The sequence below is a fragment of the Hyla sarda genome, chromosome 2, assembly GCF_029499605.1.
Source record: "Hyla sarda isolate aHylSar1 chromosome 2, aHylSar1.hap1, whole genome shotgun sequence".
Classification (NCBI taxonomy): Eukaryota; Metazoa; Chordata; class Amphibia; order Anura; family Hylidae; genus Hyla; species Hyla sarda.
Genome location: NC_079190.1, coordinates 313485567 through 313505537, shown reverse-complemented (window position 1 = coordinate 313505537; position 19971 = coordinate 313485567). Strand labels below are relative to the sequence as shown.

Here is a 19971-nt window from a genome sequence, read left to right as displayed (position 1 = left end):
ATCTGGGGTGAAAGTTCAGATCCCCCGCACTGCCCGCCCCTGGAAGTGGGGCAGAACGGGGGACGAAGGCTGCAGGGGCTCGCGGGGACCTGCGGCACACGGGGGGGAACACGTGGGGACCGGCGGACTTACCTGGAGCAGCGGCAGGACCGAGGAGCAGCGACGGGACCGGCAGGTAAGTATGTAGTCCTCAGAGGCAGCAGTGAAGATCTTCACTGCTGCTTCTAGGAGTCTGAAAACTACAACTCCCAGCATGCCTAGACAGCCTTTGGCTGTCTGGGCATGCTGGGAGTTGTAGTTTTGCAACATCTGGAGGGCCCCAGTTTGGAGACCATTGTATAATGGTCTCCAATCTGTGCTCTTCCAGCTGTTGCAAAACTACAACTCCCAGCATGCACTGACTGTCCAGGCATGCTGGGAGTTTTAGTTATGCAACATCTGGCCCTTCAGATGTTGCCGAACTACAACTCCCAGCATGCCCTTCAGCTGTCTGGGCATGCTGGGAGTTGTAGTTTTGCAACAGCTGGAGACACACTGGTTGGGAAACATTGTTTCTAACTCAGTGTTTCCTAACCTGTGTGCCTCCAGCTGTTGCAAAACTATAACTCCCAGCATGCACTAAAAGACCATGCATGCTGGGAGTTGTAGTTTTGCAACATCTGGAGGGCCCCAGTTTGGAGACCATTGTATAATGGTCTCCAATCTGTGCTCTTCCAGCTGTTGCAAAACTACAACTCCCAGTATGCACTGACTGTCCAGGCATGCTGGGAGTTTTAGTTCAGCAACATCTGGCCCTTCAGATGTTGCCGAACTACAACTCCCAGCATGCCCTTCAGCTGTCTGGGCATGCTGGGAGTTGTAGTTTTGCAACAACTGGAGACACACTGGTTGGGAAACATTGTCTGTTTCTAACTCAGTGTTTCCTAACCTGTGTGCCTCCAGCTGTTGCAAAACTATGACTCCCAGCATGCACTAACAGACCATGCATGCTGGGAGTTGTGGTTTTGCAACAGCTGATGCAAGCCCCCCCCCCCCCCCCCCCCGCCCCGCCACCCCCGTGAATGTACAGGGTACATTCACATGGGCGAGGCTTTTACAGTGGGTTTTTCGCATCTTGAGATGCAGCAAATTTTGCGCTGGGAAACTCGCTGTAATCCCCCGCCCATGTGACTGTACCCTAAAAACACTACACTACACGAATACAAAATAAAATAAGAAGTTAAAAACACTACATATACACATACCCCTACACAGCCCCCCTCCCCCAATAAGAACGTCCGGTACACCACTGTTTCCAAAGCAGAGCCTCCAGCTGTTGAAAAACAACAACTCCCAGTATTGTCGGACAGCCGTTGACTGTCCAGGCATGCTGGGAGTTTTGCAACAGCTGGAGGCACCCTGTTTGGGAATCACTGGCGTAGAATACCCCTATGTCCACCCCTATGCAAATCCCTAATTTAGGCCTCAAATGCACATGGCGCTCTCACTTTGGAGCCCTGTCGTATTCCAGGGCAACAGTTTAGGGTCACATATGGGGTATCGCTGTACTCGGGAGAAATTGCGTTACAAGGTTTGGGGGGCTTTTTCTTTAACCCTTCATGAAAAGGAAATGTTGGGGTCTACACCAGAATGTTAGTGTAAAAATTTTTTTTTTTTAACACTAACATGCTGATGTTGCCCTATACTTTACATTTTCACAAGAGGTAAAAGGGAAAAAAGCCCCCCAAAATTTGTAACGACTACAGAGATACCCCATATGTGAGCGTAAAGTGCTCTGGGGGCGCACAACAAGGCCCAGAAGGGAGAGCGCACCATGTACATTTGAGGTGATTTGCACAGGGGTGGCTGATTGTTACAGCGGTTTTGACAAACGCAAAAAAAACAAAACCCCACATGTGACCCCATTTCGGAAACGACACCCCTCACGGAATGTAATGAGGGGTGCAGTGAGAATTTACCCCCCACAGGTGTCTGACGGATCTTTGGAACAGTGGTCCATGAAAATGAAAACTTGTACAGCCCACTGTTCCAAAGATCTGTCAGACACCAGTGGGGGGCAAATGCTCACTGTACCCCTTGTTACGTTCCTCAATGGGTCTAGTTTCCAAAATGGTATGCCATGTGTGTTTTTTTTTTGCTGTTCTGGCACCTTAGGGGCTTCCTAAATGCGACATGCTCCCCGAGCAAAATTTGCTCTCAAAAAGCCAAATATGACTCCTTCTCTTCTGAGCATTGTAGTTCGCCCATAGTGCACTTCAGGTCAACTTATGGGGTACCTCCATACTCAGAAGAGATGGGGTTACAAATTTTGGGGGGTATTTCTGCTATTAACCCTTGCAAAAAGGTGAAATTAGGGGGGAAACACACATTTTAGTGGAATTTTTTTTTTTTTTTTTTTTTACATATGCAAAAGTCGTGAAACACCTGTGGGGTAATAAGGCTCACTTTATTCCTTATTACATTCCTCAAGGGGTCTAGTTTCCAAAATGGTATGCCATGTGAGGGTTTTTTGCTGTTCTGGCACCATAAGGGCTTCCTAAATGCAACATGCCCCCCAAAAACCATTTCAGAAAAACGTACTCTCCAAAATCCCCTTATCGCTCTTTCCCTTCTGAGCCCTCTACTGCGCCCGCCGAACACTTTACATAGACATATGAGGTATGTGCTTACTCGAGAGAAATCAGGCTACAAATATAAGTATACATTTTCTCCTTTTACCCCTTGTAAAAATTCAAAAATTGGGTCTACAAGAACGTGCGAGTGTAAAAAATGAAGATTGTGAATTTTCTCCTTCACTTTGCTTCTATTCCTGTGAAACACCTAAAGGGTTAAAATGATGACTGAATGTCATTTTGAATACTTTGGGGGGTGCAGTTTTTATAATGGGGTCTTTTGTGGGGTATTTCTAATAAGAAGACCCTTCAAATCCACTTCAAACCTGAACTGGTCCCTGAAAAATAGTGAGTTTGAAAATTTTGTGAAAAATTGGAAAATTGCTGCTGAACTTTGAAGCCCTCTGGTGTCTTCCAAAAGTAAAAAAACTCGTCACTTTTATGATGTAGACATAAAGTAGACATATTGTATATGTGAATAAAAATTTTTTTTATTTGTAATATACATTTTCCTTACAAGCAGAGAGCTTCAAAGTTAGAAAAATGCAAAATTTTCAAATTTTTCATCAAATTTTAGGATTTTTCACAAGGAAAGGATGCAAGTTACCACAAAAATTTACCACCATGTTAAAGTAGAATATGTCACGAAAAAACAATCTCGGAATCAGAATGATAACTAAAAGCATTCCAGAGTTATTAATGTTTAAAGTGACAGTGGTCAGATGTGCAAAAAACGCTCAGGTCCTTAAGGCCAAAATGGGCTTGGTCCTGAAGGGGTTAAAGCACTAGCCTCTGTTCTGCACTGTCCTCAGTAAAACAAAAAGATTGGTAATCTAAGCACCAACTCTCAGCCAGGGATGAAAGTGGCAGATTATTAGGAATACACAAATAGTTCTATTCAGGCTCAGGTAGGGCTAAAGCTTAAAAAAAAAAAAATATATAATATAATAATAATAATATTATATATATCTTTAGCTTAGGGAAAGCTAAAAATAACAGAAAGAATCCTATACAACTCCTCCCCCCCTTGCTGTCCAGCTGCTAGGCACTTTCTCTAGTCAGTCATGATACGAGGAAGCAGCTGCTCAGCCAGGTAGTGCTAAACAACAGGACCAGGCACCATCAAGATGACCGAGGTGGTGGATCAGGGCAGCCATGTACACATCTGTTTCTTGTAGCACTGTCTGAGCACATCGGCTTATAAAACTGTCTCCAGACAACCTATTTAATTTCTTAAAGGAGAACTCCAATATAAAATATAGAAACGAATCCCCTATTCGAAGGAAAGGGGATAATGGACAGATCGCTAGAACGCAGACAAAAGAAGACCCTGTGAAGACATCAGGAGGCAGGTGAGGAGACCGCCAGCTGCCCTATTGGCTGATTGGAGTCCTGTGGTTGTTTAGTAGGTGATCCGATCAGGCATCATAACCACCGCATTGCCACAGATGCCATGATCAATATTAAATAGCTCCTGTGCTCACTTCATGTACAGGATGTAAATGTATGTCCTAGGGCACTAAGTACCATCAGGACGTACATTTATGGTGGATGTCCTTAAGGGGTTAATGTGGATTTTCCAGTGAAAATGAGAGATTGTCATCAATTGCACCCTTTGTCATGAGCACTTACCATAAACTCTATATTCTCTGCAGGATTTCCACAACACTGACAATTTTAGGACTGTGCAGTTAATTGAGTAGTTTGATAAACAATAAGGGCAAAATGATCTCGTTTAAAACAATGATTCAGTTCTAGGTTTAGAGTTCCTTTAAAGCTGCTGATATTTAAACAATAAAAGAAGTAACACCCTTGAAGTGAATGCATTACCTAGATTATTTTTCAACTGATCAGAGCCATATACTGAAACATGTTTGTTTTTTTGTTCTAGTCTGTGCTTTTTGTGTTTTTTTTTTTTTTTTTTTTTTTTTAAGTATTTATTTAGTTTTGCATATTAAAATACAAACATTACCAATCAGGTAAACCAATAACAGCCTCCCTGGGTCCCATACATCTTCCGCAATGTAGAAAAAAGGGAACAGGGTATCCACCAGTAGGAAAAGAAAGGGTACACATCCGAGACACAGTCAGAGGAAGACCAGCACAAACAACCAAGCATACGCTCACACACGCACACTTCCCGGCAACCCCAGATCGATCCACCACGCTGCATAGACCAATTGGGACGCAAGAAAATGGTTATATACATCCGGAGCAGTTAAACCGCCATGCTTTTTAGGCGCCTGTAGGAGAGCCCTACCAAGTCTAGGAGGTTTACCCTGCCAATAAAAGGATCCCAGAGCACTGCACAGTACACTGAAATATTTCTTGGAGGGAGGCGTAGGGGCCAAATGAAAGAGAAAGAAATTTAGGGAGGTAAATCATTTTGAAGATATTAATCCTGCCTGCCAAAGACAAAAGGAAGTAAGGACCAGGCAGCTAACCACTCCCTAGTGGAACACAAAAGTGGATCCAAGTTCAGAGGGATATAATCCGTCAAGGAAGCAGTGACCTCCACCCCCAGGTATCTAAAATGAGAGACTAGCTGCACCCCAGCTGGGAGAGCCGGAGGGAGTTGAACCCCAGGGGAAATCGCCATTAACGAGGACTTGCCCAATTTACCCGTAAGCCCAAGATCGACCCAAACCAGTCCAACAAGTCTATTAAGGAGAGGAGAGAGCTGTACGCATCAGCCAAATATACCAACGTGTCATCCGCATGAAGAGAAACCTTCTCCACAATAGCCCCCTAGGGATGCCACAGATAGTAGGGTCAGTAGGGATGGCCGCCGCTAAAGGCCCCACCGTGAGGGCAAAGAGAAAAGGAGAAAGTGGGCAGCCCTGCCTCATCCCACGACCCAAAAGAAAGGGAGCAGAAACATCCAAGTTGGTACGAATGCGGGCCCTAGGACTATCGTATAACAACCTAACCCACGCACAGAACCGAGGGCCAAATCCAAAAGCACCCAAAGCCTCCCATAGAAAGGGCCACCCTACCGAGTCAAGGGCCTTATAAACATATAGACTGACTCCCACTTCAGAAGGAAAACCATCCCCCACCGCTGCAATATTAAGCTGGAGGCGCTTCACATTGACATCAGTAGCCCTACCCGGCATAAAGCCCATTTGGTCAGAATGAATGATGGAGGATATAACACCACGGAGGTGAGTTGCCAAAACTCTAGCCAAAATTTTTATATCAAGATTCAAAAGGGAGATAGGACGGTAAGCAATGGATCCTTCCCAGGCTTAGGCAGCACTACGATCAACGCCTCCCTCATGGAATCGGGCAGAGATTCAGCCATTGAGTGGAACAATTTAAGGAGTATAGGGGCCAAACGCTCCTCATTTATCCGGTACCAATCACCTACCATTTCGTCCAGACCCGGGGTTTTCCCATGGGGAAGATCACGAATAGCCTCTGCCACCTCCTCAACTCCATATGGGCCATCCAACACCTGAGCATGAGATTAGGGAGGGACAATTGCTGCAAAAAGCACACAATTTCCCCCTGACAGGGCCTACGAGGGGCAGCATACAAGGAAGCAATCCCTGAAAACAGAATCAATTAACTGGGGGTCAGATACCACTGAGCCATCCCCACCCCTGATACACGGAATAGAGGCAGCAAGGCGACTTGCCCTTGCTAAATAAACCAACAGTTTCCCATTCTTATCCCCAAACTCAAAAAGTGCGACCTCCTTATCTGCCAACTTAAGCTGGACCCTATCCCTCTGAACCACCAAAGACCTCTGCACCTTGGCCCACGCCCTTTCAGCATCAGGAGAGAGGTCTCTAATAAATGTTGCCTCCAGAACTCCCACCTCCCACTGCAGCTCCATAGTAGACCTAATCTTCCGCTGTCCCCGCCACTCCGGCAAAAAAGGAACCTCTAACCACGGCCTTATAAGCATCCTATTGGACTAAGGGGTCAGGATGAGAGGAATTATGCTCCCAGTATTCAGTATGGGCAACCCCCAAAGCCTCAACCACAGCCTCAGCCTCAGCCTCTAACCAGCCAGGGTGTATACGCCAAATACGGGAAGGGGGACAAGGACCCAAATTAAGGACTACCTGTACTGCAGAGGGATCTGAGATCCCCTAGTGGTGTAGGAGACATCCCTTACCACCTGGAGAAGATCCTCAGACGCCAGAGCAAGATAAATGTGAGAGAAGGACTTATGGGCTGCAGAGTAGAAAGAAAAGGAAGATGCAGTCGGGTACTTCCATCTCCAGAGGTCGGTCAGGCCATATGCCAGGTGTTAAAGGAGAAAGAGCCCGGGTCAGCAGCAGTGGTGCAGTCGAACACAGGATCAGGAACAACGTTAAAGTATCCTACATAAAGGACAGGTTCAGAGGGAAAAGATAACAGTTTATTAGTAATCACACAGAGACCTGAAACGGAGGGGGGGACATAAACAGAGACAAGGACAAAGGAGAAGGAACCTAGAGCAATGCACTATAAACATACCTACCAAAGTGATCACAGGCCGTCTGAGAAACAACAAACGGCAGGGACTTAGTAATTAAAACAGAATTAGCAGAATTAGAAAAGGGGGCGTGAAAGCCCCACGCTATCCATGCTCTCTTCAGGGCAATGACCTTCTGACCTGAGATGTGGGTTTCTTGTAAACAGATAACATGAGGAGATTGGAGTTTCACAAAATCTAGACACAACGCCCTCTTAAACTTGGAATTAAGCCCCCGGACATTCCAACTAACAACCTTTAGGTTCCCCATCACTAACGATAACCATAGAGACAAGCAGGAGAGAGGAGAGCAGGGGAGGACCAGGGCCCGGGACCACACACACCACATACAACCCACATAAAGACAGACAGGGCATAAACACAAAACAAATGCAAAAGCAACAATGCACAACCATAACATTCCCACCAAAACCCTGTCTAACACTAAACGAGACATAGAAAACATCTACTCCCTAAGATAGTGCAGACCTATACCCTGAATACAACTACTGCGGGTATCGAAAAGACCCAATTAACCTGAGTGAAAGGAACAAGAATTCACCCGCCACCACTTAACTAGGCCGGTAGCTAAAAAAACAGGATCCCTAGGGAAGCCGGAACCTACAGAGGCCCTAGAAATTTGTGTCTCCCTAGCAGGCAGCTAAAGAAAAACACTAAGCGGGAGAGCAATCTTGAACAGGACAGTCCAGGACAGTTCAATCCGGAGGGCGGACAGATGGGGCTGCATCCACCCAATGAAGCGCCTCACCGGGAGAAGTAAAAAACTTAGTAGAGGCCCCATCTACTACTCTGAGGCGGGCAGGTTACAGCATAGAGTAGCGGTAGCCATTGGCACACAACTTTGAACGGACTTCAATGAACTTCACCCGCTGCTTACGGAGCTCCACAGAGAAGTCAGGGAAGAACGACACTTTGCTCCGCTCCCAAATAACCTCTCCCTTGAGACAAACAGCACGTAGCACGGCATGGCCGGGACCCTATGGGCTCGTTCCACAGAAAAATAAGGAGAGAAAGTGTCCACAAGGAGGATCTCTTTCAGCCCAGATTCGAGGAACAACAGGGGGTCAGTCCCTTCCACCTTCTCAGGAAGGCCCACAAGGCGATTATTATTACATATGAGGCGGTTCATTACTCCAGTAACCTGACGTTGGAGAGAGTCCACCTTATCTGGCAGGGGATGAACAGCATCTTCCAGCGTAGAGACCCGGCACAAAATGACAAACTCCTGCCTCAGTTCATCAACTTTAGTCATTATGACAGATTGACAGAAGGTAAAGGCAGCCAACAGTTCTGTAATCCGATGGTCCATGGCAGTAGCATCGTAGACCGGCCTTTCAGGGGAGAGTGGCTGCGGTGAGGCTGAAGACCCACCAGAGACTGACAGGCGGATCAGATGAGGTACCACCGGACAGGTCCTGAGATCTAGCAAATGGGCTCAGCACTTTCGCCGCCTGCGCAGACACTGTAGTAGCAAGCGGGTCTGAAACTCAGAATCTTGCTGTGAGGGGCCACATGATCGGGAGGACCCCTCCTCAGAGGCTGGGCGAAGGGCATCCACATACTGCTTGGGCTTCTTGTGCCTCTGACTACCGTGTGGGCCTCCCATGGTTGGCAAGGCCACACAGAGAGCAGGTAGAGAGGCACTAGCAACACAGTCCACTGAGAGCAGGCAGAAAGACACCAGGTGGTGATGACAGGCAGGGATTGCAGGGCAGAGACCAGGCAGGCCACAGGAAACAGGGGATAGCACCAGAAGTCCCAGCAGGCTCTCGGCAGAGAGCAGGTAGAAAGGCACCAGAAATAGAGTCCAGAAGACAATGGGGGCACCATAAGTCCCAGCAGGCCCGGGTAACCGGGGAGCATATAGAAAATTACTAGGCAGGTAGGGCTTGTATTAAGCACAAGGCAAAGGGCCAAGCAGATCGCAAGAGACAAGGGGAGCACTATAAATCCCAGCAGGCTCTCCACAGGTAGGCAGGCACCAGGGAGATTATGTGAGCAGAAGGAGTTGCCTCAGGGGCCAGGCAGTCCTCACTGTCTCCCCAGACAGCACAGCACCACAGATCCCAGCAGGGGGGCAGCCAGGGCAGATGTACTCACAGATTTGACCTCAGCAGCGCACCCGAAGCTTACACCAAGGAGCAGGGAGACGCAGCAGGCTCCAACACGGTCCCAGGGTGACGTCAGTTGCCACTCTGCGAGAAGGCCCGGCCCACAAAGGTTGATAATGGTGCCAGTTCTCCTGTATGTCCGGGGGTCCAGAAGCTCCTGCCACAGCTCCCCACAGTCACCGCCATGGAGCCCGGCACCAAGGACCTCCAGCAGCCACACTCTCCAGCTTCGGACGACCTCCACGCCGCACAGGCCCAGCACCGCAGGCTGCGAGCACCAGAGACCGCTCGCACCACGGAGAAGCACTGGACCCGGCTCAGCAGCCTCTCTACAGGATCCGGCACCTGGGGAGAAGTAAATGCAGGAATACCGGCAAGTATCAGGGGTAGTTATCAGGGTGATTAAGCAGCAGGGCAGTGGGAGCTCTCAGAGCACACGTCTACTCACTCCGGCATCAGGCCACGGCCCTTGCTTTTTTGTGTTTCTAATATGTATATGTTTATAGCTGTTTTAAAATTTTTAGAGATGTTATGCTTATCGTAAGAGTAATATACATCGTGGTCATTATATGAAAACACTAAGAAACAGAAAAAAAAACAAAGAGGTTCTCTAAGCAAAGAGCAAAAAAAAAAAACAAACAAACACAGAAAAGGTGTCTGGTTGTCTTAAAGGGGTATTCCAGGCAAAAACTTTTTTTTATATATCAACTGGCTCCGGAAAGTTAAACAGATTTGTAAATTACTTCTATTAAAAAATCTTAATCCTTCCAATAGTTATTAGCTTCTGAAGTTGAGTTGCTCTTTTCTGTCTTACTGCTTTCTGATGACTCACTTCCAGGGAGCTGTCCAGCTCCTATGGGGATATTCTCCCATCATGCACAGCTCCCGTGACATGACATCATCATTTAGCAGTTAGACAGAAAACTTCAGAAGCTAATAACTATTGGAAGGATTAAGATTTTTCAATAGAAGTAATTTACAAATCTGTTTACCTTTCCGGAGCCAGTTGATATATAAAAAATAGTTTTTGCCTGGAATAACCCTTTAAGTCAAAATGAATTATCTAAATAAGTAAAGGTTGCATTTTCACTCAGTGCACTTCACAGTAAATTATTCTGCGGGTCATGATTAATGATTAATACAATTTTTTTTTTACAAAATACATATGCTTTAAATTGCCCTATTCTGACCCTTTAATCTTTTATTTTTTTCATATGATCTGTAACATTTTGATCAACATTTATTCAGTTTCTTCTGATATTTTTTTTTCACATTTAACACTTTTTTAAAGAGGTATTCTCATCTCAACTAATGTAGTTAAAGTGGTACTCAACCCCTAGACATCTTATCCCCTTTCCAAAGGATTTCTGATTGTGGGGGTCCGGACGCTGGGTCCCCCTGCTATCTCTGGTACAGCACCCCAGTCATCCGATGCGTGAGGAAACTCTGTGCCACTGCTAACGATAAAAAGTCCCCTTAGATGCATCTTGATTGTTTGTCTTTGTCTTAGACCCTGATTGGGGGTAGGCAACATGAGTCCAAGGACAAATTCTTGTTATTAAGTTTGTTCATTTTTCTTTGTTAGTCTTGTGATTTTTGGTTCGGGACCTATTTTTTGGATCCCTTTTAAGCTATATATATTAATAGTTAAGTCTTAGTGTTTTTATCGGTGATATTATTTTGGTTTGACACTATTAAGATCTTAGTACGGTGATTTCTCGGGTCTGTAGATGACACTGCTATGGGGATCTGTAGATGAGACACTTATTGGGGATCTTTAGATTATACACTTATGGGGGATTTGTGAATGAAACAATGTTATGGGGGATCTGTAAATGACACAGTTATGGGGAATCTGTGAATGACAACACTTATGGCGGATCTGTAGATGACACATTGTTATGGGGGATCTGTAGAGGACACTGTTATGGGCGATCTGTGAATGACACTGTTGTAGGGGGATCTGTAAATGACACATTGTTATGGGGGATCTGTGAATGATCACTTTTATGGGGGATCTGTAGATGACACACTGTTATAGGGGGATCTGTAAATGACACTGTTATGGGGGGGGGGGGGGGGGATCTGTGAATGACACACTGTTATGGGGGGGGATCTGTGAATGACACACTGTTATGGGGGATCCAAAGACTGACAGAGACCAGAGTCCGTCTCTGGGACAAGAGAGCTGTTGTCAGAGCCAGGAGCAGAGCTGCGTGTATTCCAAAGAAAAATTAAATTATTTGTCTTTGTCTTAGACCCTGATTGGGGGTAGGCAACATGAGTCCAAGGACAAATTCTTGTTATTACGTTTTTTTTTTGTTAGTCTTGTGATTGATGGTTCGGGACCTATTTTTGGATCCCTTTTTAGCTATATACATTAAAAGTTAAGTCTTAGTGTTTTTTTTCGGTGATATCATCTACAGATCCCGCATAACAGTGTGTCATTCACAGATCCCCCCTATAACTGTTTCATCTACAGATCCCCATAACAATGTGTAGTTCACAGATCCCCCTATAACAGTGTGTTTTCTACAGAGTATGCAGCAGGCTGACTCCAGGGTCTGTATTATGCAGGGCAGTGATTCCGGGGTTTGTGTTATGGTGGGTGCTGATTCTGGGGTCTGAATTATGGTGATGCTGATTCTGGGGTTTGTATTATAGTGGCGGGTGATTCTGGAGTCTGTATTATGGTGGGGTCTGATTCTGGGGTCTGTATTATGGTGGAGTCTGATTCTGGGGTCTGTATTATGGTGGGGTCTATATTATGGCGTGGACTGATTCTGAGGTCTGTATTATGGTGGGTGGTGATTCTGGAGTCTGTATTATGGTGGGTGGTGATTCTGGGGTCTGTATTATGGTGTGGTCTGATTCTGGGGTCTGTATTATGGTGGGAGCTGATTCCGGGGTCTGTATTATGGTGGGAGCTGATTCAGGGGTCTGTATTACGGTGGGAGCTGATTCAGGGGTCTGTATTATGGTGTGGACTGATTCTGAGGTCTGTATTATGGTGGGGACTGATTCTGGGGTCTGAATCAAAATGTTTATCCGTCCGGAACAAAAACTTTATTAGCTGTTGTGTCAATGCCTTTCCTCTGTATTGTCTTCAATGTAAGGCCCTTACAGCGGGTGTGACAAGCACCACCCTTAAAAACTCCACCCACAATAAGCCACATCCATTTTGCCAGCACACCAAGCGACTTCAAAATTTGGCACAACACTAACAAAAGGTTGCCTACCCCTGCCCTATACTTTATAGGGGATAAGATGTCTAGAGGCAGAGTACCCCATTAAACTAGTGGGGCACAAAAGGGTAAGTATTTTTGCAAATAAATCCATTTAGGAAAATTGCCTTTTTTCTTACTCTTGTTGATAGCGTGTTGCCTAGGTTACAGACCACCATTCCACTCAAGAAGATGTGTGTATACACCTATGCAAATTCCTTGAATGAACAATCAGAAGCTGTGAAAAACAAAACAGAAAAAAAAAAAACCTACGCTTAGTATATCTGCTGTTACTTCCTCCACGTTGCATATATTATCTGGAAGAATGTCAATGTCACCAACAGGCTCCTTTTTCTGCAACGACAAAAAAAAAAAAAAAGTTATGGTTCTTAAAAGGTTCCTGTAAATTTCCACTCTCATATACATTCTTCAGATAAAGGGTGAAGAGATGTATTCCACGCTGGGCAGTACAGTTGTCCAGCAAGATCCCTGCACAAGCCCATTTCTAATCAATAGGACTCACTAGAAGTCATACAGTTAGTTGCCTTTGTAACCCTACTGCCCATAGTGTACTGTGTCCCTCGATGCACAATCTGAAGAATGTTTATAAAATAAAAGTACTCTTAAAGTTTACAGCTTGTAGTAATTGAATGGAAAACTTTATTGTTTACTTCAAAATGATGAACATCTGTCCTGAAACATGGATTAGTAAAGGTTAACAGCTCTCCTTCTGCATACCCATCTTTTCTCTGCTCAAAAAAAGCAAATTCAACATAATGGACACCAGAGATTAAAAAAAAAAACTCATTGACATGATGGGATTCATTACTTTCTTTTTTCATCTCCGTTGCTCATTTCTTTTATTTTTTTTTTTATTTTTTTTTTAACTGTAGTTTTTATTAAAGATTTTCACATAAAAAACAGAAAGTTAGTAAAACACAATCAAAGCATAATCCGGGACAGTGCCCAGTGCGATCGCATCAGGGCAAATGACAAGCTAAGATAGAGACCAGAGCATTCAGAAACAGTTGTAGTCCAAAACAACTAGCCCCAACCTCAGATAAACCATAAAGACTGTAGTAAATGAACATAGTTATATAGCCAAATATTCAAAGAGAGAACTCAAACTCTTCAACACGAAGACAAAGAGAGGAGACAGAAACAAAGACAAAAAAGAGACAAGGACAACAGAACCTCGAACAAACAAACAAAAACAAACAAACAAACAAAAGGGGGGGGAGGGGGGAACAAGGAGGGAGGGGAAAGAGGGGGGGGGGAGGAAGATGTCCTCCGTTGCTCATTTCTATAATGAAGATGAGCAAAGGAGATTAAAAAAAAAAAAAAGCTGATGTGAGCCCAGTATTACACTGCTTTACATACCGTACTTACTCCAAATAAATCACATAGAAATGTATATGCATTAACCAAGCTTTACAGCAGTAGACATAACTATATTAATTTACATAAAAATAATAAATATGTCTAATGTCCAAATATGAAGACAACAAATCCATCAAATGTTGTGTCATTTCTGTTATAACACACTTACATGTTTTCTGCTTCCACAACAATCCCCTTCCACTTACCTTCATTTTTTCTCCAATGCTTTTGCTGCAAAGATTCTTCGACTTGTTTAATGCATCAGCCTGAAATCTGCCTAAAATTACAAACATTAAGCTATGAGTGACCATGCAGTATTGTGCCTCCTCCACTTTTCTGCTTTTTATGTGTAATCCATTTTTTACTGATATCAGCAAAAATACATGTACACAATTCAAGATACCACATCAAAGGTGAATAAAGAGAGACAAATACATTAAAATGCATTAGATACGGGCCAGGTCCGGCTGGGATACGGGAGCGCCCGGTTTTCGCTCCCCCCAACTGGATCCGGCAGCCGTACAGTGGAAATGTAGTGTGAACACACCCTAATGCAGCCCAAACCAACATTAACAGTTCCAGTTCCTCCATCTTATTATTGAGGCTTTTGTTCTTACCCATACCGCTGCTTCACCCCAAACTCTCTACCCTCACTGTCTTCAACTTCTATATTTGTTTTAAATTTTACACATTTTATTTTTTTCAAATAAAAAATGAAAGTGTACATACAATATTCATGCACATAAAGCATAGGTACAACAATCCCGACTAGAGAGAGAGTGTGGAGAGAAAACACGAACATATCATATCATATCCGTCCACGTGGGATGACCACATTTGCGGCAGAAGGCTAGTGGTTTTGGCAAGTCACTGTTGTTAACAGTCCATGACTGTGGCTGCAAGACGCCCAAAATAAAGAACATGGAAGTGTTGTCCAAAGAGATGATATGATCTATTAGCAAGTCAACTTAAAAGAAAAAAACAGCATTAACGAATAGGTACCAACTGCACCTACATACAGTTGAAGTATTACCAGTAGGCACTTCCTAGAGGTAGAAAGGGAGGGAGGGAAGGAATTTGTGAAGGGAGGGAAGAAAGAAAGAAAGACAGGATGTAGAATAGCATGGGTATTAGCGTGCTCCACTTGTAGAAACATAATGTGGGCTATGTAACTAAAGAAATAAGAATCTCGGTGGTTTGCCAAGGCATAGGCACGTTCATATTCACAAGTAAGGTTCACATACGCCAGGATTTTCGACAGTGTAGGTGCCCTAAGAGATTTCCAATTCCTAGTGATGAACAGTTTAGCAGTCATAAAAAGATGGGCTGCAATCGTTCTAGCATTGGAAGGAAACATATCAAGATCTAGCATAAGCAAGGCTGTAGCAGGCTGCACCTGTAGATGAAATCCAAGCATTCTTGAAATCACTAACCCAATTCCTGCCCAGGTTGGTTTCAGCAAGGGGCATTCCCATAATATATATAGTAAAGTGCCTATGGCTCCGCACCCCCTCCAGCAGTCAGCAGAGCAAGTGGGTCCTATCTTGTGTAACCTGTAGGGAGTATAATACCATCTATGAAGGGTTTTGAATATGACTTCCTGATGTTGAGTACTTTTGAAGATGCTACAAATGTAGCGCAGAGCTAACTGTCATTGTTCTGATGAGATGGTAATGTTCAAGTCCCTTTCCCATCTTTCCATATAAGGTAAGGCATCAACCTTGGTCTTATCACCCAGTAGATCATAGAAGAAAGAGATACCATGCTTTCTAAGGCTAGATGCATTCGGGGTCCCTAATAGTCGTGCCGGGATTCGGATGGTATCAAGCCATCCCGTGCTAAGTAGGCTCCTAATATGTAGACTCAGAATTCTTTATGTGGGATGTGATAAAGTTCCCTAATATATGGGAAATGTATTGACCCGGATTCATCTAAAATATAATTAACAGTAAATAGGGACAAAGGGGACAAATAGGGACAAATCTAAGCCTGGGATGTAGACAGATAGATGTTCAATAGGTATGTTCCTGGGAGGGCATTTGATAAGATTGGAAAATTCTTTGATACTAGACTTCCACACCTTGTCTGAAACATCAACAGCCGAAAGATTAGATTTGGATATCTGGGTTCCAGACAAGGTAGCCAACATTCTAGACTGCAGTGAACACTCTGAGCTATAAGACTGTTCTAGCGTCACCCATAACTTGTTCTTGTCTCCAGTCCACCAGTACTTCATTTGGTCTAAGATACATGCTTTATAGTAACCCTCGATGTTAGGTCTTCCCAAGCCCACGGACAACCTATGACGTGTCATGACTTTCCTGGGAAATCTGAGACGTTTCTGGGCCCAGAAGAACCTATCTACCAATGTGAAAAAGGATTTGGGTATGTCTATCGGGAGGGTACGGAACAAATACAGCAGCTTAGGCAGCAACAACATTTTAAATGCTGCAAGGCGTCTAAACCATGAGAGAATCTGTTTCTCATACATAGCAAAGGAAGAAGGAAGGGTAGATAGAAGAGGTAGGAAATTCGTCTGAAAGTGCAGAGAAGGAGTCGTCAGCTGAATGCCCAAATAAGAGACCGACCGGCGCTGGCAATGCAGGGGGAACTGAGGTTTTAAGGAGTTTAAGAGAGGAGTAGGTATGTGTACAGAAAGTGCTTGCGACTTAGTAACATTTAATTTATAATAGGCTAAGTGGCCAAAAGAGTCCAATAGTCTAAAAAGAGAAAGCAGGGAAGGGCAGGGATTTGTTAGGGTAAGTAACATGTCGTCTGCAAAGAGTGGCAACTTGTGTTCCACCCCACCTACCGATATGCCTGTAATATCAGTCTAATCGGATCGCTTGTGCCAAAGGCTCAATAGCGATAAGAAAAATTAACGGTGACAAGGGGCATCCCTGCCGCGTGCCGTTCGACAGGGTGAACCAGCTGGACAGTGCACCATTTGTGAATACACTTGCCACAGGATTGGAATATAGTGCCTGTATAGCTGTAAGGATGGGACCCTCAAATCCAAAGGCTCGTAAGGAAGAGAAAGCAAATGGCCAGTACACCCTGTCGAAGGCTTTTTCCGCATCCAACGTAAAAAAAAGAAAATCGCAGGTATCTTGTTTCTTTCACAGTGTTGTAATAGAGAAAGAATCAGTCTAGTATTGTCTGGCGCCTGTCTACCCGCTTGTCCCAACAACGCAGGTAAGTGTGGGTGTAAGCGTGATGCTTTGATCTTCGCATATATCTTAATGTCTCCATTAAGGAGGGATATCGGGCGATAATTGGATACCTGATCCGTTGACTTACCGGGTTTCGGAATGGTTGTTATAAGGGCATCCAGCATGTTGGGAGGCAGAGAGACAGATTCTGGAGCGATGTTGAGCACCAGCAATAGATGCGGTAATAGAGTAGGGAGAAAATGTTTATAGTATTCGTTAGGGAGACCATCAGGTCCGGGTGCCAACGCTGTCCGGGCATGCTGGGAGTTGTAGTTTTGCAACAGCTGGAGGTCCGCAGGTTTGAGACCACTGCTGTACGCTGTATCCCTATGCCAGCTGCAAAAGATACAGAAAATAAACATTTAACTTACCTACGTCAGCCTATCATCGGCCGGAGCGATGTCCCGCCCCTGCCAGTGATAGGCTGAGCCCACTGTAATGTAAGAAGCCGGCTTCTTAGATGACAGTGGGCTCAGCCTATCACTGGCCAGGGCGGGACATCGCTCGGGCCGGTGATAGGCTGACGGCTGTTCTCCCCCCAGTCTCCAGCGTGCGGCCGAGTAAAAAGTTTAGTTTCTGTATCTTTTGCAGCCCGGGCATAGGTATACAGCGTACAGCAGTGGTCTCAAACCTGGGGACCTCAAGCTGTTGCAAAACTACAACTCCCAGCATGGGAGTTGTAGTTTTGCAACAACTGGAGGTCAGTAGGTTGGAGACCACTGACATACAGCGAGTTCCATCGCCGGCGGCCCCCAACAGAGAGGAGGAGGAGGGCAGTGCTTGACATCTGTGAGTAGTACCCCGCTGGTCTGATCATTATTTGGGGGGAGCAGAACAGTGCTGGCGGGTCAGATGATTTGGGGGGGGGGGGGGGCGAACCCCGCGCTGGTCACATGATTGGGGTTGGGGGGACAGAACAGTGCTGGCGGGTCACATGATTTGGGGGGGGGGGGGGGTTGAGTAAATACCATTATACCACCCAGCACAATATAGCCAATTTCTTGAGGGGAATTTTTTGTATACTAGGAGTATTACTGATGTTCTTAATAGTTCATCTTATGCCATTTCTTTATATGGATACACCTGTGCAATTTTTCTTGGGGTTGTTGGGGATTTGTCTATGTCTCTTCTTTGACTATGTTAAACTATTTATATTTTATGTTAACAGTCGTTATGGATATTTTTGTGGTATCATTTATGGGTTGTTGTATGTCTAGGAGCTGCTAGTATATTAGTATCTGCAATGCGTTAGTTTCTATCAGTATGTGTATAGGTCTGGTCACCACTAATCAGAGGGTACAGTATTTGTACAGTACAGAAGTGCCGGTCTGTTCCGGGATGACGTAGCTCAGCACACAGCCACGCCCCTGCAGTCCCCGCTTGCTGCACTATTGCATCAGCCTGGCAATGTGGCTTCCTGTAGTAGACGGCTCACGAATCACAGAGATGGACACATGACATCACGTATGATAAAACCGTCAAAATGTTGTACCTGTGAAGCCTTTCTCCCGCAAATCTCTAAAAAGACGTCAGCGTTTTACTCACATTTTCTCCACGCTTTGTCTGCCTCTAATAAGGAGTCCACCAGGCCGGGGTCCTTAAACCTCTTCCTCTGCGTCTCTCTGACCAGCTCGGGGTTGCCTCCCTTATCTTCACGCAACAAGTCTAGTTCTAAAACCATGGTGAAAACCTCAGTATGGCGACTTTCGTTTATGCTTTTTGACAGCAGCTGTACACCAAGCGTGAGGCAGCACAGAGTAACCGGGTGTAAAGTCACTTCGAAGGAGGAGACTGGGAAACTCATACACCGGATTGGCCAAGAGACTGATTGTGGTCATGTGATCGGACGTGACGGAAAGCGATGCAGTGACTCGCGTGCATGCTCTACCTCAGCGGTCTTCAAACTGTGGCCCTCCAGATGTTGCAAAACTACAACTCCCAGCATGCCCGGACAGCCAATGGCTGTCCGGGCATGCTGGGAATTGTAGTTTTGCAACATCTGGAGGGCCACAGTTTGAAGACCACTGCTCTACCTGGTCATATTAAAATAATAATTATTTTTTTTAAACGGTCCTAGGCCTTGCTGTATGACATCCAACTCTTTCCTCCCTTGCATCATGTTGTGACCCTTACTTTCTCACTTCTCTGTCCTCTAGGATTGTGTAGAAGTGCTAACAGCGTCAGTAGGGGGAGCTATAAAGCCAGCAAGAGAAACATACTAGAACAAGGTATACATAATGGGACGTACTGAACATCCTATTGGGATGACTGACTGCAAAGCTTTATACTTTTTACACTCATAGGAAATTGTGGTATGCTCTTTTCTGTAGTTCTTGATGCTACCTTACAAAGTTTAAAAAAGAAGCTGCAAATGATTAACCATTTACTTGCTGAAATATATACCGTTTTATAAAGGAATCAAAGTAAAATTTATAGAAATAATAGACAAAGGAGTCAAAACATTTGTAGGGCTAGATTATTGATTTTACCTGTTTTGACTATCTTCATCTTGGAATATATTTTTCACATGGAGATTGTGGGTGGGATATCATGGTTACACATGGTAAGTAATATGACCTGCTTCTGATAAGAATATAGGTATAATATATTTTTTTTACATGGGGTTATGGTGGAATATCATGGTTACACATGCCAAGTAACACATTTGACCTGTTTCTGATAAGAATATGGCTATTATTTTTTGCGGGATGAGCTGTACTTTTTATTGGTATAATTTTTGTGCTACGTGCTACCTTTTGATCTTTTTTATTCCACTATTTGTACCAAAATTGGCGAATTTTGCGCTTTTTTTGATGTTTTTTTTTTTACGGCATTCACCGTGGGAGATAATTTACATGATAGTTTTATAGTACACGTCATTACGGACGTGGCAATACCTATTATGCATATGATTTGTGTTTTTGACCTTTTTTGGTGATAATA

General features: G+C 44.6%; 1 protein-coding gene across 1 annotated transcript in view; it reads right to left on the bottom strand.

Annotated features, from left to right (window-relative positions):
- SARS1 (seryl-tRNA synthetase 1) overlaps positions 1-18854 on the bottom strand; it is a 170003-nt gene extending 151149 nt beyond the window's left edge. The window contains exons 1-3 of the mRNA XM_056557709.1: positions 18574-18854; positions 14023-14093; positions 12710-12790 (exon numbers count right to left, since the gene is read on the bottom strand). Coding sequence (XP_056413684.1) covers positions 12710-12790; positions 14023-14093; positions 18574-18832 — 411 coding nt within the window. The 5' untranslated portion in view covers positions 18833-18854. The remainder of the gene's footprint in view (positions 1-12709; positions 12791-14022; positions 14094-18573) is intronic.
- Between the last annotated feature and the right edge of the window lie 1117 nt (positions 18855-19971).